Below are 20,741 nucleotides of genomic sequence, written 5' to 3'. Positions count from 1 at the left end.
TGATACAAAATCCTCTCAGAATACTATTCCAAAAACATGGTACTTAGTGACTGTATACATGTTCAGAGAAACTTTGACAAAATAATTTTGACATTCCAACAAAATAATCCCAGAGGAAAATGAAAATCTCTCCCATTAGGTTTATAGGCTGGTAAGCATATTTTACTACAAGTCCATTTCCTCTAACTAAATGAGCATTTATTTATCCCACACCCAAAATAATAGAGAAAATGTATGCAAAGCTAATACAGTATGCTAGGTTTGCTCTTTGTTGCTGCAGAAGAACGGAAGTGGGGACTGCTGACAGGGGATCAGGCCAACGAGGGACGCAAATGATGGATCTGGCATAACACGTCATGTCTTTTTGAGATGAGTCCTGACAGAAATGTCACTAAGTGCAGAAGTTTATCTATGGAGAATAATTCTAGTGAATGTGGTCAATAGGGCCCAGATTTCTACATTAGTAACCTTTTGATGGTACCATGCCTTCATTTTTAAAAGTTTCAGAGTCATTTATTTTAATCAGAATATTTTGAAATTCTTTGGTTGTAAAAATTTGCTTGAATCTTCAGGGTTGTCACAATGTTTTGAATTAGTGATTTTATACAATTAATATTCTGACAGGAATTGCTATTAATTTTAATTATTTTAAGGAACAGTCTTCAGATCTGTATAAGATGCAAGCAAATAGGTTGGACTTAAATTACAAATGTAGACTTTTAAGAGTTTATGAAGAATATATTAAAACATGCAGCGACAGGTTGATTAATGCTGAAGATGAAGTATAAGAATACTGCGAGATCTCAAGATTAGTTTTTCCAGCTGGGTTACTCCTCGTCAAGGGCCAAAGCAATATTTCATTTCCTGAAAACTTCCTGGTGAATATTCTGCCACTTAAGCAATCTACTAATCATTAGTGAAGGAAACAAATTCCCAAAGGAGATTCCCAACTGGGTCTGTGGACTAAGTATTAAAAAGAAAAATTTTAGTACATCAGTATTGTCCATGGTATCACTGGCCAGACATGAAAGAAAGAAGCCAAATGGGAAAGTCGGTAATTAATCCCTTTGTTGGTATCAAAGGGTTCAGTAAAGCTCATGGAAACATCCACCTTAATGATTGAATATCCACCTTACGCTTGCATCACATAATGATTACCCCCCTTGAGGGGACTGAGTACATCAACATTACATGCCTCAACTCTTTCACATCCCTTTGCCTTCCTTCCTCTGCTCTCCCTCCATCTTTGGATCTCCTTCCCATTCGAAAAAGACCTATCTCCATACTTTCTGTTGTCTTTCATCTTGCTCATGATTTACATTTTAGGCTTCTCGTCTAAGAGAAAGCCTGTGCATCTGAGTTATTTTACTTAATATTATGGTCTCAAAGTGCTTCCACTTTCCTACAAATGACTCCAGTTTATTCATGTTTATGGCAGAGTAGTACTCCACTCTGCACAAATATCCTACTGTCTTTATCCCTTCATTTATTGACTAATTATCCATTCCAAGTTTCAGGTATTCTGAGTTGTACTCTTATAAACATGAGATCCATGTATCACTGTAATATGATGATGTCAACTCTTTCCTGTGAACGTCTAGAAGGGGAATAGCTGGGCCCAGTGGAATTCTTAGTCTTAGTGTTTTGAAAATCTCTAGTTTTTGAAGAGGACACCACTGGTATAAGAAACAGTACCAAGAATCAACATTTTATTTTATTTTATTATTTTTTTGCAGTACTGGGGATTGAACTCAAGAACCAAAATTTTATTTTTTTCCATAATTTTATTGAGAAACAAATAGCAATGAGACAGTTTCAAACCAAATTGGCAGGACAGTTTCAATAATTAACACACTACATACATTCTGATTAGTGGTTAATTGCTGTACAAGATGTGGACTTGAGATCCTATTTACAAACACCATTAGAACAAATCCCTCTATTCATTAAGAGAATGTAACTATATATCTATCCTAACCACTTTGAATACACAGATACAAAATGGACATTCATCTGTATACCCTTTTTTTGTTAAGTTCCGTTATTTGAATATTATAGGTGTGTTAACTCAGCAAAATATTCTAAAAGAGTCCAGTAGTCCATAATAGTATTGGGTCTTCCGCTTCACTGGCAATGTCAGAAATTGTTGACCTGTGTCCCCTACAGCTCAACATAACAGCATGGCTTTACTTCTTGTACTTCATTTTTATACTTTCCTTCTGGATAGTTAAGACCAAGGTAAAGCAGGACCTATGCAGCAAGAGTTGTAGCTTTTGGGTCTGATAAGGTCAGTGAAATCCCTCAGGATTTATCCTGAGATCCTGTACCTCAGATTGTAGAACCTTTGTCAGTGTCAATTTTAGATCTCACAAAATTAAAAAAAAAAAAAAAAACTTCTGAACAGCAGAGGCAACAAATAACAGTGTAAAGAGATAACTTACAGAATAGGAAAAACCTTTCATCAGCCACGCCTCAGCCAAGAGACTAATACACTAACCAAATAGAATACATAAAGAACTAAAAGAAAATTTAGACCATCCCAAAATAAAAGACCTGGGTGCACACCTGTAATCCCAGTACTCAGGAGACTGAGGCAGGAGGATTCCTGTGAGTTCAAGGCCAGTCTAGGTTACAAATGAGCTCAAGGCTGGCCAGAACTGCATAGTGAAAACCTATCCGAAACAAACAATCAAACAAAGCAAAGCAAATGAATAAGCCATTCTCAAAAGAAGCACAAATGGATAATAAAAACAAAGAAATATTCAACATAGATGGCCATTATAGAAATTAAAACAACACCGAGATTCATCTCACTCCAGATAGATTGGCAATGAGCAAGAAAGCAAATAATAAGAAATGAATACCAGTAAGTTTGGGGAGGGGGCGTCTACAGTGTGGATGGGAATACAAACTGGCCCAACCCTGATGAAAATCGATTCAGCCAAAACTATCAATTTTCATTTGCCATCATAGACTTGGTCCTTATTCATAGCTCTAAAGAAAATAAAGAGGTCTATAAAAATGATCCAGAAGATACGTCCATTATAAATACTTTCATCTACAAATCAGTACCTTTTAGACATAATTCACACTTTTTGTCTTCGGATAAGAAGTTTAACTCTAAGAACACTAGAAATAGGGCTTGACCCTTGCTTAAACTTTTGTAAAAAGCCCTTGACCTTGAGTTAATAAGCTTAGATTGAGACCTTGATGTTTGTTTTGGATGGCATAGCTCTTCACACATCGGGTGTGACACCTAGTATTGGGTTTGGGAGGCCTTTTCACGTGCACAGGAATGCTTTAAATAGCTGAAATTTTTTTATCACATTACACTTGGAAATGAACCAACAGCTGATATTTACTATAAAAATGAGTCTTAGATTTCAGTTTCTCAGGAAATCTAGAAAACTTGATAATCACTATGGCCATATAATCAGAAGGCCAAACTTTTAGAATTCTTGATATTAATAACTACTGAGAATTGATGCTGATAACAATTATTAATTTAGGAGGTTAACATTTTACATCACTAACTGAACTTAATAAACAGAACAATTAAGTGGATTGAATTATGCATTTATGCTATTACACATTGTAAAATAATTAATTGCTATGATGTGGTCCTTGAAAAATATTGTTGCATGTCAGCTACATACAAAGCACCACGTTGACACACAATCCGCAGAAAAAGTGATAGACAAATTTACTTCCATGATAAATATAAATTTTGAGACAACCAAGTATGCTAGATTATTTCATTTGTTAGAGTTAATGGATGTAGATAAATTTCTCAACTGAACAGCTCTTAGTTTAATGTGAGAACACACAACAGAGATAGGTAAACTAAATATGGTTAAAAATAATTTTTCTTATGCTATGAAAACAATCAGTATAGAAGTGAGCTATTTATACTTTTAAACATAACATAAATAAAAAGGATGATAGTTGATTAAATAGCATGTATAAGTGGAAAGAAAGAAAAAGGTATCAAGGGTAGAAACCTAAAATAAAAAAAAAATATTTTAAGAGAAAATAGACCCAAAATTATGTGGGTTTTTTGTTTGTTTGTTTTTTGTTTTTTGTACCAAATTGAACTCAGGACCTTGCACTCGCCAGGCAGGGGCTGTGCCCTGGGGCTATATCCCTAGAAAGATCCAAATGTAGGCATGCTATTCATGTCAGCAGAAGACTGACTCTGTCATATTAAAGTGTTGAATCCAGGGATTAATAAAATAAAGAATAGTTAACATTTCTAGCTGTAGAAAATGCTATCATTTAGAATTCAGAGGAAAATCATCTTTTAGATATTTTTTTCATTAAAAAAATGTATGAAATCAAGCAAAGAATACATATGGCATGCTAATTCAGCTCCATACCCCAATGTCATCATCTCAGTAAAATAAAAGAACTGGAAAATTGTGCATTACTGTGAATATGTCCTTCAAGGACTGAACTAGATAAATTTGTGCAATGATCTGGTGCTACTTCTATTAGCTGTAGTTCTTTCTATTGCCTGTAATAATAACTTTTAATTTCATCACTTCTCTAATTGCTTAGCACTTTGCTGCTGAAAATAAATTTTATTTTTCCCACAACTATGGATGGCTTGATTGAAGCTTACTAAAAATAAAAGGAACACATTTTGTATATGCCATATATGAAGTTTTCATGTGATCATATATCCCATTCACACTAAGACAAAAACATTTCTGATAGTCTTCTTTTTCTTTGTTTTTCTTCTTGTTCTTTTTGAGGCAGGGTCTCCCTGTGAGGCTCAGGCTGGCCTTGAGCTCACTTTGTAGCCTGGAATGGTCTCAAACTCACAATAATCCTCCTGCCTTGGCCTCCTGAGTGCTGGAATTACAAGCTTGCACCATCATGCCCGTCTTTCAGTCTTCTTACAGCTTCCTGGCATGTCTTAGAGTTAGTTTGCAAATTATCATCCATTACAGTCAGTGTAAGGTGAGTTAAGTGATCATTTTCCCCTTAAAATTTACAGTGGTCAAAGAGGTTACAAAGATAAATTAGGTATTTCTTATAGTCTCTTCCTCTTAAAAACTATTAAGAGGACAATGAAGTCACAGGACCATAATATGAAGCTGTCTAAATTTCTGAGTGAAGATTATATGTTATACCCCCAGTTGATGTAAAATAAATAAGAAATAAATTTCGATTGTTTTGAACTACATAGATTTCTTTTCTTCTCTTTCTTTCTTTTTTTGCATTTTAGTACAGGGTCTACAGGGTGTCACTACATAGGCTGGACTTGTAGTGATCTGCCTGTATTCAGCCTCCCAAGAGCTAGTATTACAGGTATGCGCCACCACACCCAGTCTCAATCGCTGTCCAAACACACCCCAGGGGCGGGGCTGGCAGTGTAGGATGGGGATTGAACCCTGGCCACTGCATCTGCCTAAGCAGGCGCTTTAATCCACTGAGCCCTAAAACTACATAGATTTCTAAGTGAAGTTTACAGTACTCTATGGGGTAGATACTAATAACCATCATCATAGAAGAATTAAAGAATCTGCACAGTATCAGATAACATCATAGAAAATCTAAATATACACCTAGGCAGTTTGGTCTCTGGGCTGAAACATAAATCCGTGACACAAGTGTCTGTCCAGGATATCACAGGATAGAGGAATCACAGGATAGAAAATTAACATTTATCCCAGCATAAAAGGCCCTTTATAATGTAGGAGAAATATAACACAATGCATCATATGATGCAACAGAGCACAGTGCTTAGATATCAGGCCTCAGAACCCAAATATCAATGCTGTCATTTATATGCACCATAAAGGGGAAAACGACAAGGTATTTAAGCTTTTTTCTCTTTAAAATGAGAATGGCAATTACAGAACATGGCTCATGGGGTTGCTATGAAATGAAGCAATATGTACAGAATACTGGCCTGCTCTCCACTACATGGGAAGTGCAAGCTTTTGCTTTAGTAGCTCTTCCCAGGGGGCACTTCCCAGTATACCCAGTTCATATGTGCGCAGAATGGACTTCTCGTAGAGATTAACTACAGCTCTGAGATTATTCCCTTCTTTTCTTAGCCCGGCCAACAAAGGGGCCTTTTGCTTTTTTTTTTTTTTTTTTTTGAGGAACCAGGGATTGAACTCAGGCCCTTGCGCTTGCCAGGGAAGCGCTTATTCCACTGAGCCATCTCCCCAGCCCCCAGCCTGTTGCTTTTGATTGGATTTTAAATCTCAGTAAACTTTTGAGATCTAACCCCTGCTTGTCAAAATTTCTAAAGCATGCCTGTTACTGAAGATCACCTGATACACACACACACACACACACACACACATATATTTTTTGGGGGGTACTGAAATATGGACGTTCAAAGTGCAGAATATGGAGCCAGATGGCATAGGTTTGACTCCTGCCTCTTCAACTTGTTAGCTATATGACCTTGGTCAGATTACTTAATATTGTTGAGACTTAGCAATTATTACGTGGAGATACCAGAGTTACTAGATTGTATCCAGTGGACATTATTTAAAGTTTGAGTGGAAACAATGTTAGGCACAAATGTTACATTAGCAGTTATAATCATTATTATTTGTTATGTTTGTCATTATAGTATATGCATTTCATATTCCTAAGAAAATTATAAAACTGTCTGTGTATTATGAGTTTCACTTAAATTTTCTTTTGTAGTATCCAAGAGGTTAAGGCACAGTTGGCTCTACAGTGTAGAAATCTGCTAAATATTTGGTGTCTCAGAGCCCACAGAGATAGTCTAATGAGCATGATAATGGGAAAATCAGTATTTGTCTGTCTACCATTTTCTAATAATTTTTCAAAAAAATACATACATTATGACATTAAGGTCTCATAATTCTCCAATGAGATTATTATCCCCATTTAACTACTATGAATTAATTTAAGTTACTTGACCACCTTGAGTCAAAATAGTGTAGTGGATAGGAAGACCATGCTTGCAAACGCAGAAACATTAAAACTTTTGTGTGCATCAGAATCAATGAGATCAATTTTGCATTCTTATGTCTGCTAATCTGAACAACCAATTTGAAGACAACAATATGCAGTAGAACAACCACTGCTGAATTCCCATAATTTTATTTAGTGAAATTCTGTATCATTTCTAATGTTTTTAACTATTTTCTGTTCTCTTTAAAATAAATAAATAATAAAAGAGAATCAACTTAAAAAATGGTTAAAACATAGGTTACTGGCAACCATACCCATGTTCTGATGCAGTGGAAATGGACAGGGTTTGTATTTCTGAGTTTTCTAGGTGATTATGATGCTGTTCTAAGAACATGTTTTTTAAATGGCTATAGTAGATCCTTTCTTTCCTTTGCTAAACATTTTAAGGAGCGCTTAGCAAAGGGATTTGTAAACTGGAGCTTGATATATTCTATTTTATAACATGTGGAAAGACCTAAGGCTTTCCTACAGAGAGTGTAATGTTAGCAATTTATGCAGAAATTGAGCTTTAATAAAGAAAGGTGTGTAAGGTAAGAATAATAACTGGCCTATAATAAACAAATTACCAGGAGTACTGAATAACATAGATGTTTGACTTGGTATAAAAGGTCTCCCGACTTCTTAACAAATTAACACATGCTCAGCCATTAGCAAATCTAGTGACCCAATCCATCTGACAAGATAGCGTTGTAATGGCCTCAGACAACAGAGGGTAGGAAATTTCTATAGACATGCTTAGCTTCTTCAACAGGTGGATTAAGTTAGGTAAATGAATATTAAAGCAAACTTTCAGTTCTTCTCTAAGATGTTTTAGACTCTTCTGAAGTCATCAGAGTCAGAACGATTCTCAGCATGGCCATCCACAGCCTAGAAATCAAGTCAAGGCCAATGGCCCACCATTTCTGTGCACAGGGGTCACAAGAGTAGATTCTGAATCATTCATTCCTATCTGTTAACAAATTCTGTACTTTCACTGCCTAAACAGACAAGACTTTCTGACTTAATACAATCAAGATACTGAAAATGGTTTTCCTACCTGAATTTTAGTAAAAGCTTGCCTTTTCTCTGCACGTAGTAAGTTAGTGTTGCCAAACTCATCTTGCTGAATTATGCCCCTTGGCGAATGCTGTCTCAGTTATTTTATTTCTGTCTTCTCTGCCTTGAGGTACCCACATGGTACAAATGTCAAGTGAACAATAAGTCATAATGAACTATGTCTTTTTATGCCCAACCTTCTCTTTTTATGCTCTTGGACAGAAAAGGAGAGAATAAAAGCTAGAGTTATCACCAGTGCTAGAAAATCCTCAAGTGGACATGGACAAATTCAGCACTGTGGGATGTGAGCCACCGAGCTACTGAGTGCACATGTGAGGGTATGAGAGGAAACATTTAAAGCAAGGAGGAAAAGCTGGTACAAAGGAAAATTCAGCACAGTTGAGGAAACCACACTGGAAACTGTTTCCGTAGTCCAAGTTGAAATGATTCATATCTGAGCATCTGAGAACATATTCTGAAAACTGTTTCCATAGTAAAACCTACTACTAATACTACTAGTCTGAAGCTGTTGCAAACAAATACAAAATAGGTAGAAAACAACCAGATTAAACCTAAACAATATGAAATTTGTGATGTCCACAATATAGTGGAAATTCAGTAAGCATACAAAAAGCAGAGAAATACAATCTCAGATTTTAAATATCTTCTAAAATAGGACCAAAAATGACACAGGATGGAAATAAGAGTGAAAGATGTTAAAAGCATTTTCTATAAATTCAATATTTTAAAAATCAAGAACATAATTAATATGTAATACATGTTAAAAGAATAAAATTTCTAGAGAACGAAACACCTGAAATTTAAATTAAACTTTTTACTTTTAATAGGATTAATATCTGAGTATACAGAAAGAAAATATCAGAGCACTTGAACACATATCAATAGAAACTATTCAGAGTAAAGAACAGAAAGAAAATTTTAACAAGTAAAATAATAGAACAGTGTCTTTGTAATCTTACCAAGTTGTTCAACATTACTGAAATATATGTCTTAATAGGATGACATAGTCAAAGAAGTAAAAAATAGTGTTCAAAAGTACAAATGTTATGCAAACTGTTAATTTATAAAGCCAGGACAGTAAACTCTAAGCAGAACAAACCTAAGTAAAACTACAAATCCCCACATACTAATCATATTAGAAAATTATATTGACGTGAGTCCCCCACATCTCAACATAACAACATGGCTTTACTTCCTATATTTCATCTTCATACTTTTCTACTGGATGGTTAAGACCAAGGTAAAGCAGAACCTATGCAACAAGAGTTGTAGCTTTTTGGTTTGAGAAGGTCAGTGAAATGCCCTCAGGATTTGTTGAAACTGTACTTTCGATTTGATTTGAAACTGTCTCATTGCTATATGTTTATCAATAAAACTTTGAAAAGAAAAAAAAATAAAAAACATATAAAACATAAAAAAAAGAAAATTATAAAACTATGCAGAGATGAGAACAAAGACAAGAATGTCATCAAATTTCTCACCATAAATGACACGATGGATAGAGAAACACTCCCAAGTACTAACAAAAAGAACTGAACATAAAGTTCAGGGGACTAAGTAATTTTAATAGTAATAAAAATATTCAGTATCTTGATTGTACTGACTTCAAAATACTCATTCTCAAAAGTAATAACAAAACTTACTATGTGCAAAATATAAAATAGTAACTGTAAAAAATGCTACTCAATATTGCAGAAATGCTAGTAAGAAAATCAGAGTAATAAATTTATCCATAATCTTGAAAATTTATGAAATTTGTGTGTTTTAAACATCCAATAGCCTCTTCCAGTGATTTTAGAAACATACAATAATTGGTAACTATGGTCTCCCTAGGAAACCTTTATTTTTCAAAGAAGAAAAAGAAGTATTAAAAATTACAAAGTATGTTTTATGGTTTACATCTGGGTACTTCAATATTCTAAACAGAGGCATCAATTTGCATATTCTTATGATACATACTTTTTTGGTCAACTTAGCCCACCCTGAGGGCGGGGCAGGTGTGGCATGTGGTGCTTGGGATCGAACTGCAGTCCCCAAGCCTGCCTAAGCTTGACTAAGCAGGCACTTTAGACTGCTGAGCTATCTCGCAGGCCCAATAATACATACTTTTTAAGAAACAAAAAGTTTATACTTTCAGAAATGTTTTAGGTGAAGAATATGTTAATTATCCTACACGGATATTACTTAATGTAAATATCAGTCAAAATATATTATACTTACAAATACCTAAGCTGTACAATATGTAAGATATTGCAATTAAAATATCAAAATTAAAAAAAAACAGAAGAAAATTACTGTCAGAAAGGAAATAATTTAACAAGCTGCATGATGTTAATAACTTGCCAAGGGTAATTCTCAACAAATGTCTTTCCTATATATGGAAAATCCAAGTTAGTATCATACTAAACTTGTCATTTCTTCAACAGAGTGAATCACAATTATATTTTTATATTTGCATTATTTCATAAATGCATAAAAATTAATTTAGACTAAAGGTAATTTGAGTATTTTTACAAGTTTAAAACAAAAGCTTTGAAGTAGTTTTTTAAAAACTTCCACAAATATTCCTCTCTGTAGGACGGCGGTCACTGAATTTTGCTTTACGTAGCAATAACAAAGAAGGTTATAGAATGCTGGCATATTTCTTTACCTCCAGTTTACTTCTTGAAGAAGTGGGTTTCCAATGAGAGACACTTCCCGGAGAGAACAGCATCCGTGAAACCATTTCAGGGCATTTTTAAGATCTATGCAGGAAATAAAACATTAGGAAAGACATCACAAGAAAGGTAAAATGATCATTTTATTCAATGGCTACCAGTGAAAGAAAAGCACTATCCTCACCTTTTCCGCAGAACATTACATGAGTTTTAAAGGAGCTGACTGGGTTAAGAACACACATGTTGTAGTAGAAAAGTCTTATCATTTAGCATCTGTGGACTCAGGGACCCCTTCCTTATAACCCACATTCACAGATACAGTATTACATGGGATAATATATGTAAAATATTTACAATATTCTGTTTCACATCCTAAAGACAAAATCTGACGATGAGAAACATAAACAGGGAACACATGTGGTATGACAATTGGGGTACAGTAGCAACCTGATCCTCCTGGGGATCCCCATGGGAGGGTCTAGAGCACACCAAGAGGATCTGGGGACAAAGAAACATGGCCTCGGACTCTACGACTGTCCGCATCCTTTGCTGTCTGGCCCTGTTCTCCTGCTGCACCACCACCAAGAGCTCAGCATCTCTGCTCAACCACACGCTTCTGCCAGGATATCTCTCCCTGGAAGCTAAGCGACCACGGCCTGGATCCCCAGAAAAGGTAAGCTAAACTGGAGCTCATTGAAGCTGTGGCTGCTAGGCAATGTGTGTCTGTGACAGAAAACTGCTGAATGTAGGTGACAGAAGTGAATTACACCTAGATAGGATTACACAGACCCATTGTACTTTCAAATGAAACATAATGGGTAAATCTACAGTACAGTGCAGACTAATGCATTTGAATTGCTTTCCGATAGAAAACCACCACAATACCACCAAAAAATACACATTAGCTGTCTTCAAGTCTGATTTTAAAACTGAAGCTGAGGGCCAGCCAAATAGCTCAGTGGATTAAAGCACCTGCAAGCAGGTGCAGGGGCCAGGGGTTCGAACCCCAGGCTTGCTGTGCTGGCCCTGCCCCTGGGGTGCACTGGGATGACAATTGAGACTGGGCGTGGTGGCACGCACCTATAACCCCAGCACTTGGGAGACTGTAAACAAAAGAATCACTATGAGTCCAGTCTAGTAATGAGACTCTGAACACCCTGTAGACCTTTCCCTAAAATACAGGGGGAAAAAAACAAACAAACAACAAGAACAACAACAACAAAACAACAACTTGAAGTTGGAATTTGTAGAATAAAAGTCCTGCAAAGGAGATAACTGTGTGCGCGTCAGGGTTACATGTGTGAGGATTTGCCCCAATCTTTGGAAAGGTGCTAGGTGTCACAATAAGGGAACAGGTCAGCAATCACCTAAAATGCAGAAACATTATGTGTGCGATACGAAGGTCACTAGTGGAGAACAGCGAGCACGAAGAGCTTGAGACTGGAACGGGCTGTCTTCAGGAAGGACAAGGGCAGGCCTGACAGCGACAAAATGATTCAGCACTAACTTAACTACTTGACAAAATAAAACTCAACATCCTTTAAAAGCAGATGATATGTAGACTCGCTAAACTGTATGATCTACAATGTTCCACAGAGCTAAAATTTATCAGAAATAATGAAGAAACAGGAAAAATAGAACTATTTTTAGTAGAGAAACTATTAGTGCAAACACAAACCAAAGTAACCCAAATACAAAGCAAATCTTTGATAAAGATGCCACAGTAATTCAATGATAAAAAAGCTTATCCAACAAATGTTGCTGGAGCAACTGCGTATTCATATAAAGAGATGAATTCAACCTCAGTCTTCATCATAAATAAATATTAATTTAAGGTGGATTTGAAAGTTAATGCTAAAGAGTAAAAGTACAAAGTCTTCTGACAACAGGACAAAAATGTTTCCTCTTGAAGAGGAGAAATATTTATTTCTACCTGTGAAATCAATATTGAAGTTAAATTTCATCAAAATTTTTAAAAATCTAATTTAAAAATGCTGTTTATAAAATTTGTGTGTAAAATAAGCTAGGGGAAAAATTACAAACTTTCATTCAGAATAAATTAAAAAAATTTCTGAAAATAAAAAAGGCAAATAATTAAAATTCTGAAATTGTAGGGCACTACATCATATACTTCAAAATATATAAAATCACTAATAAATATCTGTAAAAAATTCCATATCTTTATTCATTAAAGAAATACCAACTAAAGTTTCAGTATGCTAGTCCAATGACAGGAAAAGTTCTAGAGTGGAATAATTGGAACTCATACATTATTGGTGGCTGTGCAAAAATAATACAATTACTTTGAAAAAAGTGTTGGCTGTTTTCCTTAAAGTTAAACCTATATTTACTGTATTATCAGCCAAAAAATTAGGTATTTACCCAAGAATACTAAAAATACATGTCTGCAAAAATATTTGTATAATACTTTCCTTAGGAAGTTTGTATTATAGTAGCCCTAAGCATTAAGCATTCAAATATCAATGAACAGGAAAGGATAAATGGATAAACAAACTGTGATACATTCATAGAGTGGGTTATAAGTTAGCACAAAAAAGGAAAAGAAAAAAAGTCTTAAATGAGAAATACAGTACAATAACACATGAATACTGAGCAGAGAAAATATCAAACTAAAAATACTATTCAATCTTATTAGTATAAAGACAAAATTAACTTAGATAAATTCAGACTGTGTCCAGACTATGGTTGTTGCTATAAGTTAATTAGGAAATTTTGTTAAAGGGGATTGGTTAATTCAATTCACAATTCTTTAATAAATTTAATGGCCATCTATATGTGTTGGATATCAACACACTACATTTTTCATTGGCAAAATATATGTATCTGAAAATTAAAATATTAATTTTATGATTTCTTAGTCCTACCACAAACATAAAAGTTAATATTATTTTAAAAGTCAAAGGATAACTTCAAATATTATTCCAATGTGTGTTATTGTGTAGGTTTAATGTTAGTCAATGCCATGAATCCATGTATTCAAAACAGTCCCTCACCATATTTTGAATAGAAACTCAAAAGTCTACGATGTTTTAAAAGTTAAATATTATTTTAAACTTACCAGACAGACAATTGTTGCTGACATCTAGTTTTTCCAAAGAAATAAAATGAAAAAGTGGTACAATTTTTGTCAAACTGGAAACAAAAACATAAAATTTATTAAAATTATAAATGAGTATTCTGAATATTTATGTGACTACATAATAAAATATTTATATGACACAGTTATATAACTATGCAAATTTATATAAAATATATGAGTATAATTGTATATAACACAATTATAACATTTATTAACAATACTTATTAACAATGCCATAATTATAGAAGCCTAAGTAAACCTATTATTAATTCTATTCATTTTGTTACAAAGAAATATTAATATAAGAAAATTTAACTGATGTTACAGAGAAATTAACATGAGATTGACAATTTCAGCCACAAACATCATGGACTTTGATGTGTTTTTGCTATTGAAGTTCAAATAAATGGTTTTTGGTTACTAATTTTTCTTTCTTTGTATGAAGCCAAAGTTACATAGTATGTCCATTATGCATGACTTTCTTTGACTCAAGAATTTGACCTAAATTTTTGAGGCACAAACGTAAGAATTTATTTTTCAGTGGGATGACTGAGAAAATAATTTTTTTTAATTTTAAAAATGCTTTGCTTATTAGATTGAAAACGTAAGTACTAAGCATACAAAATTATACTAAGTCTACAGTGAAAATATGCACAATGTTCAAACAGTAAGTCCAAGGACCTCAATGTCACAAAATACTTTAATAAATAAACTTGAATTAATATACATTCAAATTTGGCAGAAATGTCATAAGATTTAAAGTTGATGTGCTTATCAATTTTACATACTAAAATCGTAATAAATGAACTTTCCTCTTCTTTTAAAAGTTTTTATCATTTGCTGTTAACAATTTTCATTAAGAACTCATATTGAAACAAGAAGCATAAATGTTATTGATAAAATGCATATTCTTGGCATAAAATTATGAAGGGAAGATCGCTGTTAGCTCGATTTGTATCTGCAACTAAGACCTCTGCAGTAGTATGCCGCATTACTACTGCAATTGGAAGTTAAAATTGAACAGTTCATGTTTCTTTAACTAAGACAAAACCCCTTTTCCCATAATACAGTCTCACCAAAACTGCAAATCTTCTAAATTAATCCCCTTTATAAATGTTGGAATTCTAGAACTTCAAGAAATGGCTCAGCTCAAAGAACATCACTACCACAAAAGAAAAAAGAGCAGTCATTAATCACACTCCTCTTGCCCTTTCTCCTCCTCTTCCTTTCTCCTCCTCCTCTTCTTCTTCTTCTTCCTCTCCCTCTGTCTCCCCTTCTCCTCTCTTTTCCTCTTTTTTCTTTTTTCTCTTTCCCCTCTCTGTTCAGTTGTCCTGACAGTTAATTGCTCTTTATTTGCATGAAATCCTTCGTTCTGTTTTTTTTTTTTTTTTTCCAGGACAATAAGACTTATTATTCTAAGGTTAGAAGTCACAGGCTATCAGTGACTGAAAACCTCACAGAATCCCACAGCCTCTTTGGGTCTGGCACAAAATCAAGCCTTCAGGTGACCTGGACCATTTCTTGCACTATCCTGTTCTGCATTAGCAGAAAGAAGATACTTCTGATAAAAAATCAGACCAAATAATGAATCGAGGAGGAAATTGTTCTAAATGTCAAACCTAAGTACTAATATTAAGTACTAATATTATTCATATTGAGCCTGTACAATACTTTCTTCTTAAAAAGTTTCAATAGGGTGAGATTTCAAATAACTTACAGAGAATGTGAGAAAAATACTGGTCATTTCATGTATTGATACACTTCATTATTGGTGTGTTCCATCATAGGAAAATTTACTGCCGTGTCCATAGACACGGAAGGAAGGAAAGAACATATGAATGAACAAATGCACAAAGAGAGGTGAAGAGAAGAATGGGAGGGAATGAGGGAGGAAATTAAAAAGCAGTGGAAATAGTTATTGTATTTAAATACTGATCTCATTCTATCGCCTATTGTGATAATGACGTGTTCTGATATTATCAAAGAAAGAAATCTAAATCCTACAAAGGAAAGTATAATTATTTCTTAGGAAGAAAATTTGTATTTGTGTTATAACATTAATATTTCTAATATCAAATCTTTGCCCTTCTATTGAGAAGAATTTGAAAGACTAGTAGCTAATGGCAGACTAAGTCCTATGGACATACTATCATTCTTCCTCTGATAGAATATAGTATCTCATATTTCTAAGTAATAAGTTATGTGGTAAATTATTAAGACAGACTATGAAAGCAACCAGTAAGGTTTTAGGATTAAAAACAAGTATTAAAATCCCTTTTGCAAAATCAACCTAAGAAATACCTGCTACGCCTAAATATTTTTGCAATACAATGAAATTTTATCTTTTTGTGTAACTATGCTTTAAGAAGTTACTTTTTCTTAGAAGCTAAATGGCTAAATTCACCTTTGTTACTATTCATAATATGAAGTAGAAACCTAATCATAGAATCCTTTTTCTTTTTTCAACCTCTAAAACTTTTCCTTTTACTGACATTCTGTGTATATTTTTTTTCAAGAAAATTTAAACCAGAAAGATAAAGGACATTAGCGAAAACCTAATACCATTTGACCTTGTCACATTAGCCCTGGGCATTAAAAAGATATAAATTTCAAAGACGACAAGAAGCAAAAGATTTGTACAATGAGCAGCCAATGGGTAATAGCTTCCACTTTCTGCTCCTACTTAGAGTCTCACTGGAAGTAGAAAAGCTTATGAAGCCGGAGAGCCTTCTAGTTGGAACTTGGCTGAGTCAAACTTAAAACAGTGACATGTCCTAATGAAAATCTAAAACAGAAGTCAGGATGAAACAAGCATTTCAAACAATACATACTAAATATCATTCTTTATATGTATTCCATTTGTTGGGAGGAAAAGCATATGGATATATAATTTCTTCCTTGTGATGAAAACATTTACCAAAAAATTTAAAGAAAAATATATATAATTTAAAAACCATGCTAACCACAGATCCAAACACACACACACACACACACACACACACACACACACAATGACTCACATTTCCATATATACACATGTATAGAATTCTCAGATCCTTAAAATGTACTCACATATATTTCTGCATGGATTGTCATTAAAAGCAGGGTAGGTAGGTATTATTATACATTCTACATGTTTGGTGGGTGTTGGGGGTCAAGTTCAGATCATGAGAAACAGACATCAGTTGCCTGGTTAGAAACAGATTCAAACTTCGAACTCAGATGTGCTGATTCTGAGTTTTATCAAACCTTATATAATTATGAAACAACTCAGACACATATAAAATCATGATGTAAGACAACACATTTCCACAGGGAATGGTATTCATTTTAAAAAAATCCTAAGGTGGAAGATTATATTCACAATATGGCACCAGGAAATGGCTCTACTTGCCCATCCCACCAATTATATCTTCTTGCTAAGGACTAAGATCTTTTCTCACTTCAGAAATAAAGAAAAAAAATTAAAAACTGAACAAAATCTTCTTCAAAATTAGTAACAGTATTATTTAAATTTTCAAAATGGCATATGTTATATCATAGATCATTTTAGTGGCAAGCTTAACACTTAAGTACTATATTTTGAAGAGCTCTTAGAATAAGAAATATACCATTCTTTTTTATATCTCTGAAGATGGTCAACAATGTGACACTATTCAAACATTAGGTTAGGCAAACAAAAATTATAAATAGGGCTGATTTGGATTAATTAACCAGATTATCACTGTTAATTATAAAACCATGCTTCAACTTTAATAAATACCTTTATATAGTATTGATATGTATAGGTCGTAAGAGAAAGACCTTTATCACCTAGTCTTAATTGTAATTTTTATTTTATTTATTTATTTATTTATTTATTTATTTTTGTGGAACCGGGGATTGAACTCAGGCCTTTGCACTTGCCAGGGAAGTGCTTATTCCACTGAGCCATCTCCCCGGCCCTTTAATTGTAATTTTTAGAGATAACATATTTCTTTGATGATTTAAATCATCAAATGAAATTAAAGGCATTATTTTTTAAAGAAAGTTATGCTAATCTCCTTAAATATTTTTCTGGTCCTTAATGTAGCTTGATTATATATATCTATATATATTTTTTTTCCACATTTACTGCGTATGTCCAAAAACGTAGCACAATATGTTCATTTGAAACTGTATTTCTTGCTTGAAGAGCACTATGAAAATATCAGAAGGGTTATGGATGGCTCCAAGCCCTCATACACTATTGGCTGCTGGAACTGTCTTTAAAACCCAACCAATAACCTTTTTAAAAAGAAACTTTCATATTTTAGATTTGATTGGAACAATTTGAAGGGTTTTTGAATACAGATTCAATATTCAACTGTCAAACTTTACCAGGTGGAACTTAAATCACTTAGCATGTAGATGCTCAAATGATGGTAAGTATTATGGCAGAGACTGAGAGAGTTTTATATGTATTTTTGTAAAAAAAAATAGAATAATCTGGTTGTCCATATTCACTTGCTTTTTATTGTATTTTATAAAAAGTACAAAATAGTATTCAAACAGAAAAATTATAAGTGATACAGAATTTCACTTAACAAAGTAATATGAATTTCACAGTATTTGTTTAAATGCATAGTACTTTTTTCCAGTCAGTTATTCATATTACCAGATTTATGCATGAAAAATTGGAAGAAAAAATAGATATAAGAAATTAAGAGGAGAAAAAGAAGAAACAATTGAAAAAGGAGACAAAACAGATTAAGCTTTATCTGCTCCTTTCCACAGACCAGCAGAAATCCACAGTACAGTTGTCCAATCCATCTTGTTTACACACATAGATTTTTCTCTTTCCCTCACTCCCTCTCCTGTCCATTTTTCAACTCAGTAACTCTTTCCTTTTGAATAAGTTCATTTTCTTTTTCCATTATATACTGTCCCCTTCAGATTTCATTTACTCTTTCAGGTTCTCACACTAAGGAGATGATACGATGTTTGCACATGCGGGTCTGATTTATTTCACTTGAGTATGTTCCCTAGTTGCATCCATTTACCAACAAAAGTCTCAAATTTATCCTGTTTTATAGCTGAATAATACTCCAGTGTGTAAAAACATCACATCTTCTTTATCCATTCCTCAGCTGATGGGCATCTGGCTTGTTTCCAGGATTTAGCTAAGACAAATTGTGAGAATGGCCATACTACCAAAATTGTTATATGGATTCAATGCAATCCCGATTAAAGTACCATTTTTATATGTCACGCAGCTAGAGAAAACTTTGCTCAACTTCATTTGGAACTAGAAGAGACCTAGAATATCGAAAGCAATCCTGGGAAACAAAGGGAAGGCAGGAGGTATCACAATTCCTGACTGAAATTATACTATAAAGCTACTGAATTCACTTGTTTTGTAGCATTGTATAGCTCAAAAAGTAATTTCTTGTTAAAAATGTGATTGCTTTACCCTATTCTATGTGCTTTGATGAGCAAATTAATCATATTACAGTGAATAGGTCTCAAGGAACTATGAAGCACGAGAAGTGCACATATTGTACTCCTGTTGTGGTTTTTGACAGTGATTCTCTATAAAGATCCAGATGTTTGGTGTTTTCAAATGAATCTTCTGAGGCAGATACCCATTTCATTTAATGTTAAGACATTTTTAAGTGTTATTTTATATCCTTAGGGAAATCAAATTTCAGTCCATCGTAACAGTTACAAAAAGGCATGCAAGCTGAGACCAGATTAAAAATCATTCTTTCAGGACTTAATAAGTACCACTTGAGAGAATGAGACATCCTGCTGAATTAAATTAGCTACCTCCTGGATTTTCCACAGACTATTCTTTACAAATATAAACAAACTTGCCCTTTGAGAGTTCTACAAATGTGTCTTTAAGGAAAAAAATATATTATAAATGAAAATTTTACTAAAACAGAGCAATCCATTCCTTCAAATTTTTAAATTCTATATTGTATCTTTATAATTTAGGTATGAATCTATTTTTAATGTTCTGTCAGTGACTTACTGGAGACACTCAATTTTCCTACTTCTTTATAAACACTGCACCTTTATTTTAATAATTGTTTAATAATTGCATTTATTTTTAGTAAAGTGTATACATACATATATTACCTGTTCTGAGAGATACTAAGATTTTGTAGTAAAGGCAGCCAATAGGAAGAAAATGATTCCATAGTTGATATACTGTTATCATCCAAGTATAATTCTCTCAGTAGTACATGATTTCCCAAGGATGGAAGCTAAATGTTAATACAATTCATTAGTGTATATTTTGCCAGCTTACTAAATTTATAATTATAAAACCCGCCAGAGCTTACAATGGAGAGATTGTGCTCTACTGTAAATCATGCAAGTACAATATTATAACAATCTTAGTACGAGGAAAATTTCTAATAATTCACTTCATAATTCTAATAATTCACTTCATAATTTTAAATACTTTAAAAAATTATTTCATAAGAAATGAAATTATAGTTTCTTCATAGATTAATTTAGTGCTAACTATATACCTTAGTAAATTTAAAATGCTATAATTTATTATATTTCAGTATTAAGATTAACCTTAAATAATTAGATTCATAAAATATTGTAACTATTGAACATTTTAGGAGAAAAGTATAAAAGAATTAAAAATAAACTAGATATCAAATGCAGCTTATCGGTAAAAAGATGTATTCAAAATTGCCTTTTAATGTGTGATTGATATTTATACCAATAAATGTTACCTTCATCCAGAAAAATTAATTTAAGACAATTACCTTACTTAGATAATTTCCCTGTAATTTCAATACTTGAAGCAATCCACAATTTTCAATGCCCTCCACATCAGTGAGATTATTATAGGAGCAATCCAAGTGTATAATGGTCGGTGTATCACAAAGACATTTGGTACTAATTAATTGATTGTGGTCCACAATTAGCTGCTGAAGATTTTTCAAAGATTCTAAACCACCTGAAAGAAAACATTTTTT

The 20,741-nt window shown here is 33.4% G+C and overlaps 1 protein-coding gene across 1 annotated transcript in view; it reads right to left on the bottom strand.

Moving 5' to 3' along the window:
• Positions 1 to 20,741, bottom strand: part of Lrriq1 (leucine rich repeats and IQ motif containing 1) — a 238,734-nt gene that overhangs the window by 138,502 nt on the left and 79,491 nt on the right. The window contains exons 11-14 of the mRNA XM_023716257.1: positions 20,529 to 20,722; positions 19,882 to 20,009; positions 13,759 to 13,832; positions 10,673 to 10,766 (exon numbers count right to left, since the gene is read on the bottom strand). Coding sequence (XP_023572025.1) covers positions 10,673 to 10,766; positions 13,759 to 13,832; positions 19,882 to 20,009; positions 20,529 to 20,722 — 490 coding nt within the window. The remainder of the gene's footprint in view (positions 1 to 10,672; positions 10,767 to 13,758; positions 13,833 to 19,881; positions 20,010 to 20,528; positions 20,723 to 20,741) is intronic.

The sequence above is a fragment of the Octodon degus genome, unplaced genomic scaffold (assembly GCF_000260255.1).
Source record: "Octodon degus isolate 3935 unplaced genomic scaffold, OctDeg1.0 scaffold00004, whole genome shotgun sequence".
NCBI lineage: Eukaryota > Metazoa > Chordata > Mammalia > Rodentia > Octodontidae > Octodon > Octodon degus.
This window is presented reverse-complemented; position numbering and strand designations above follow the sequence as displayed.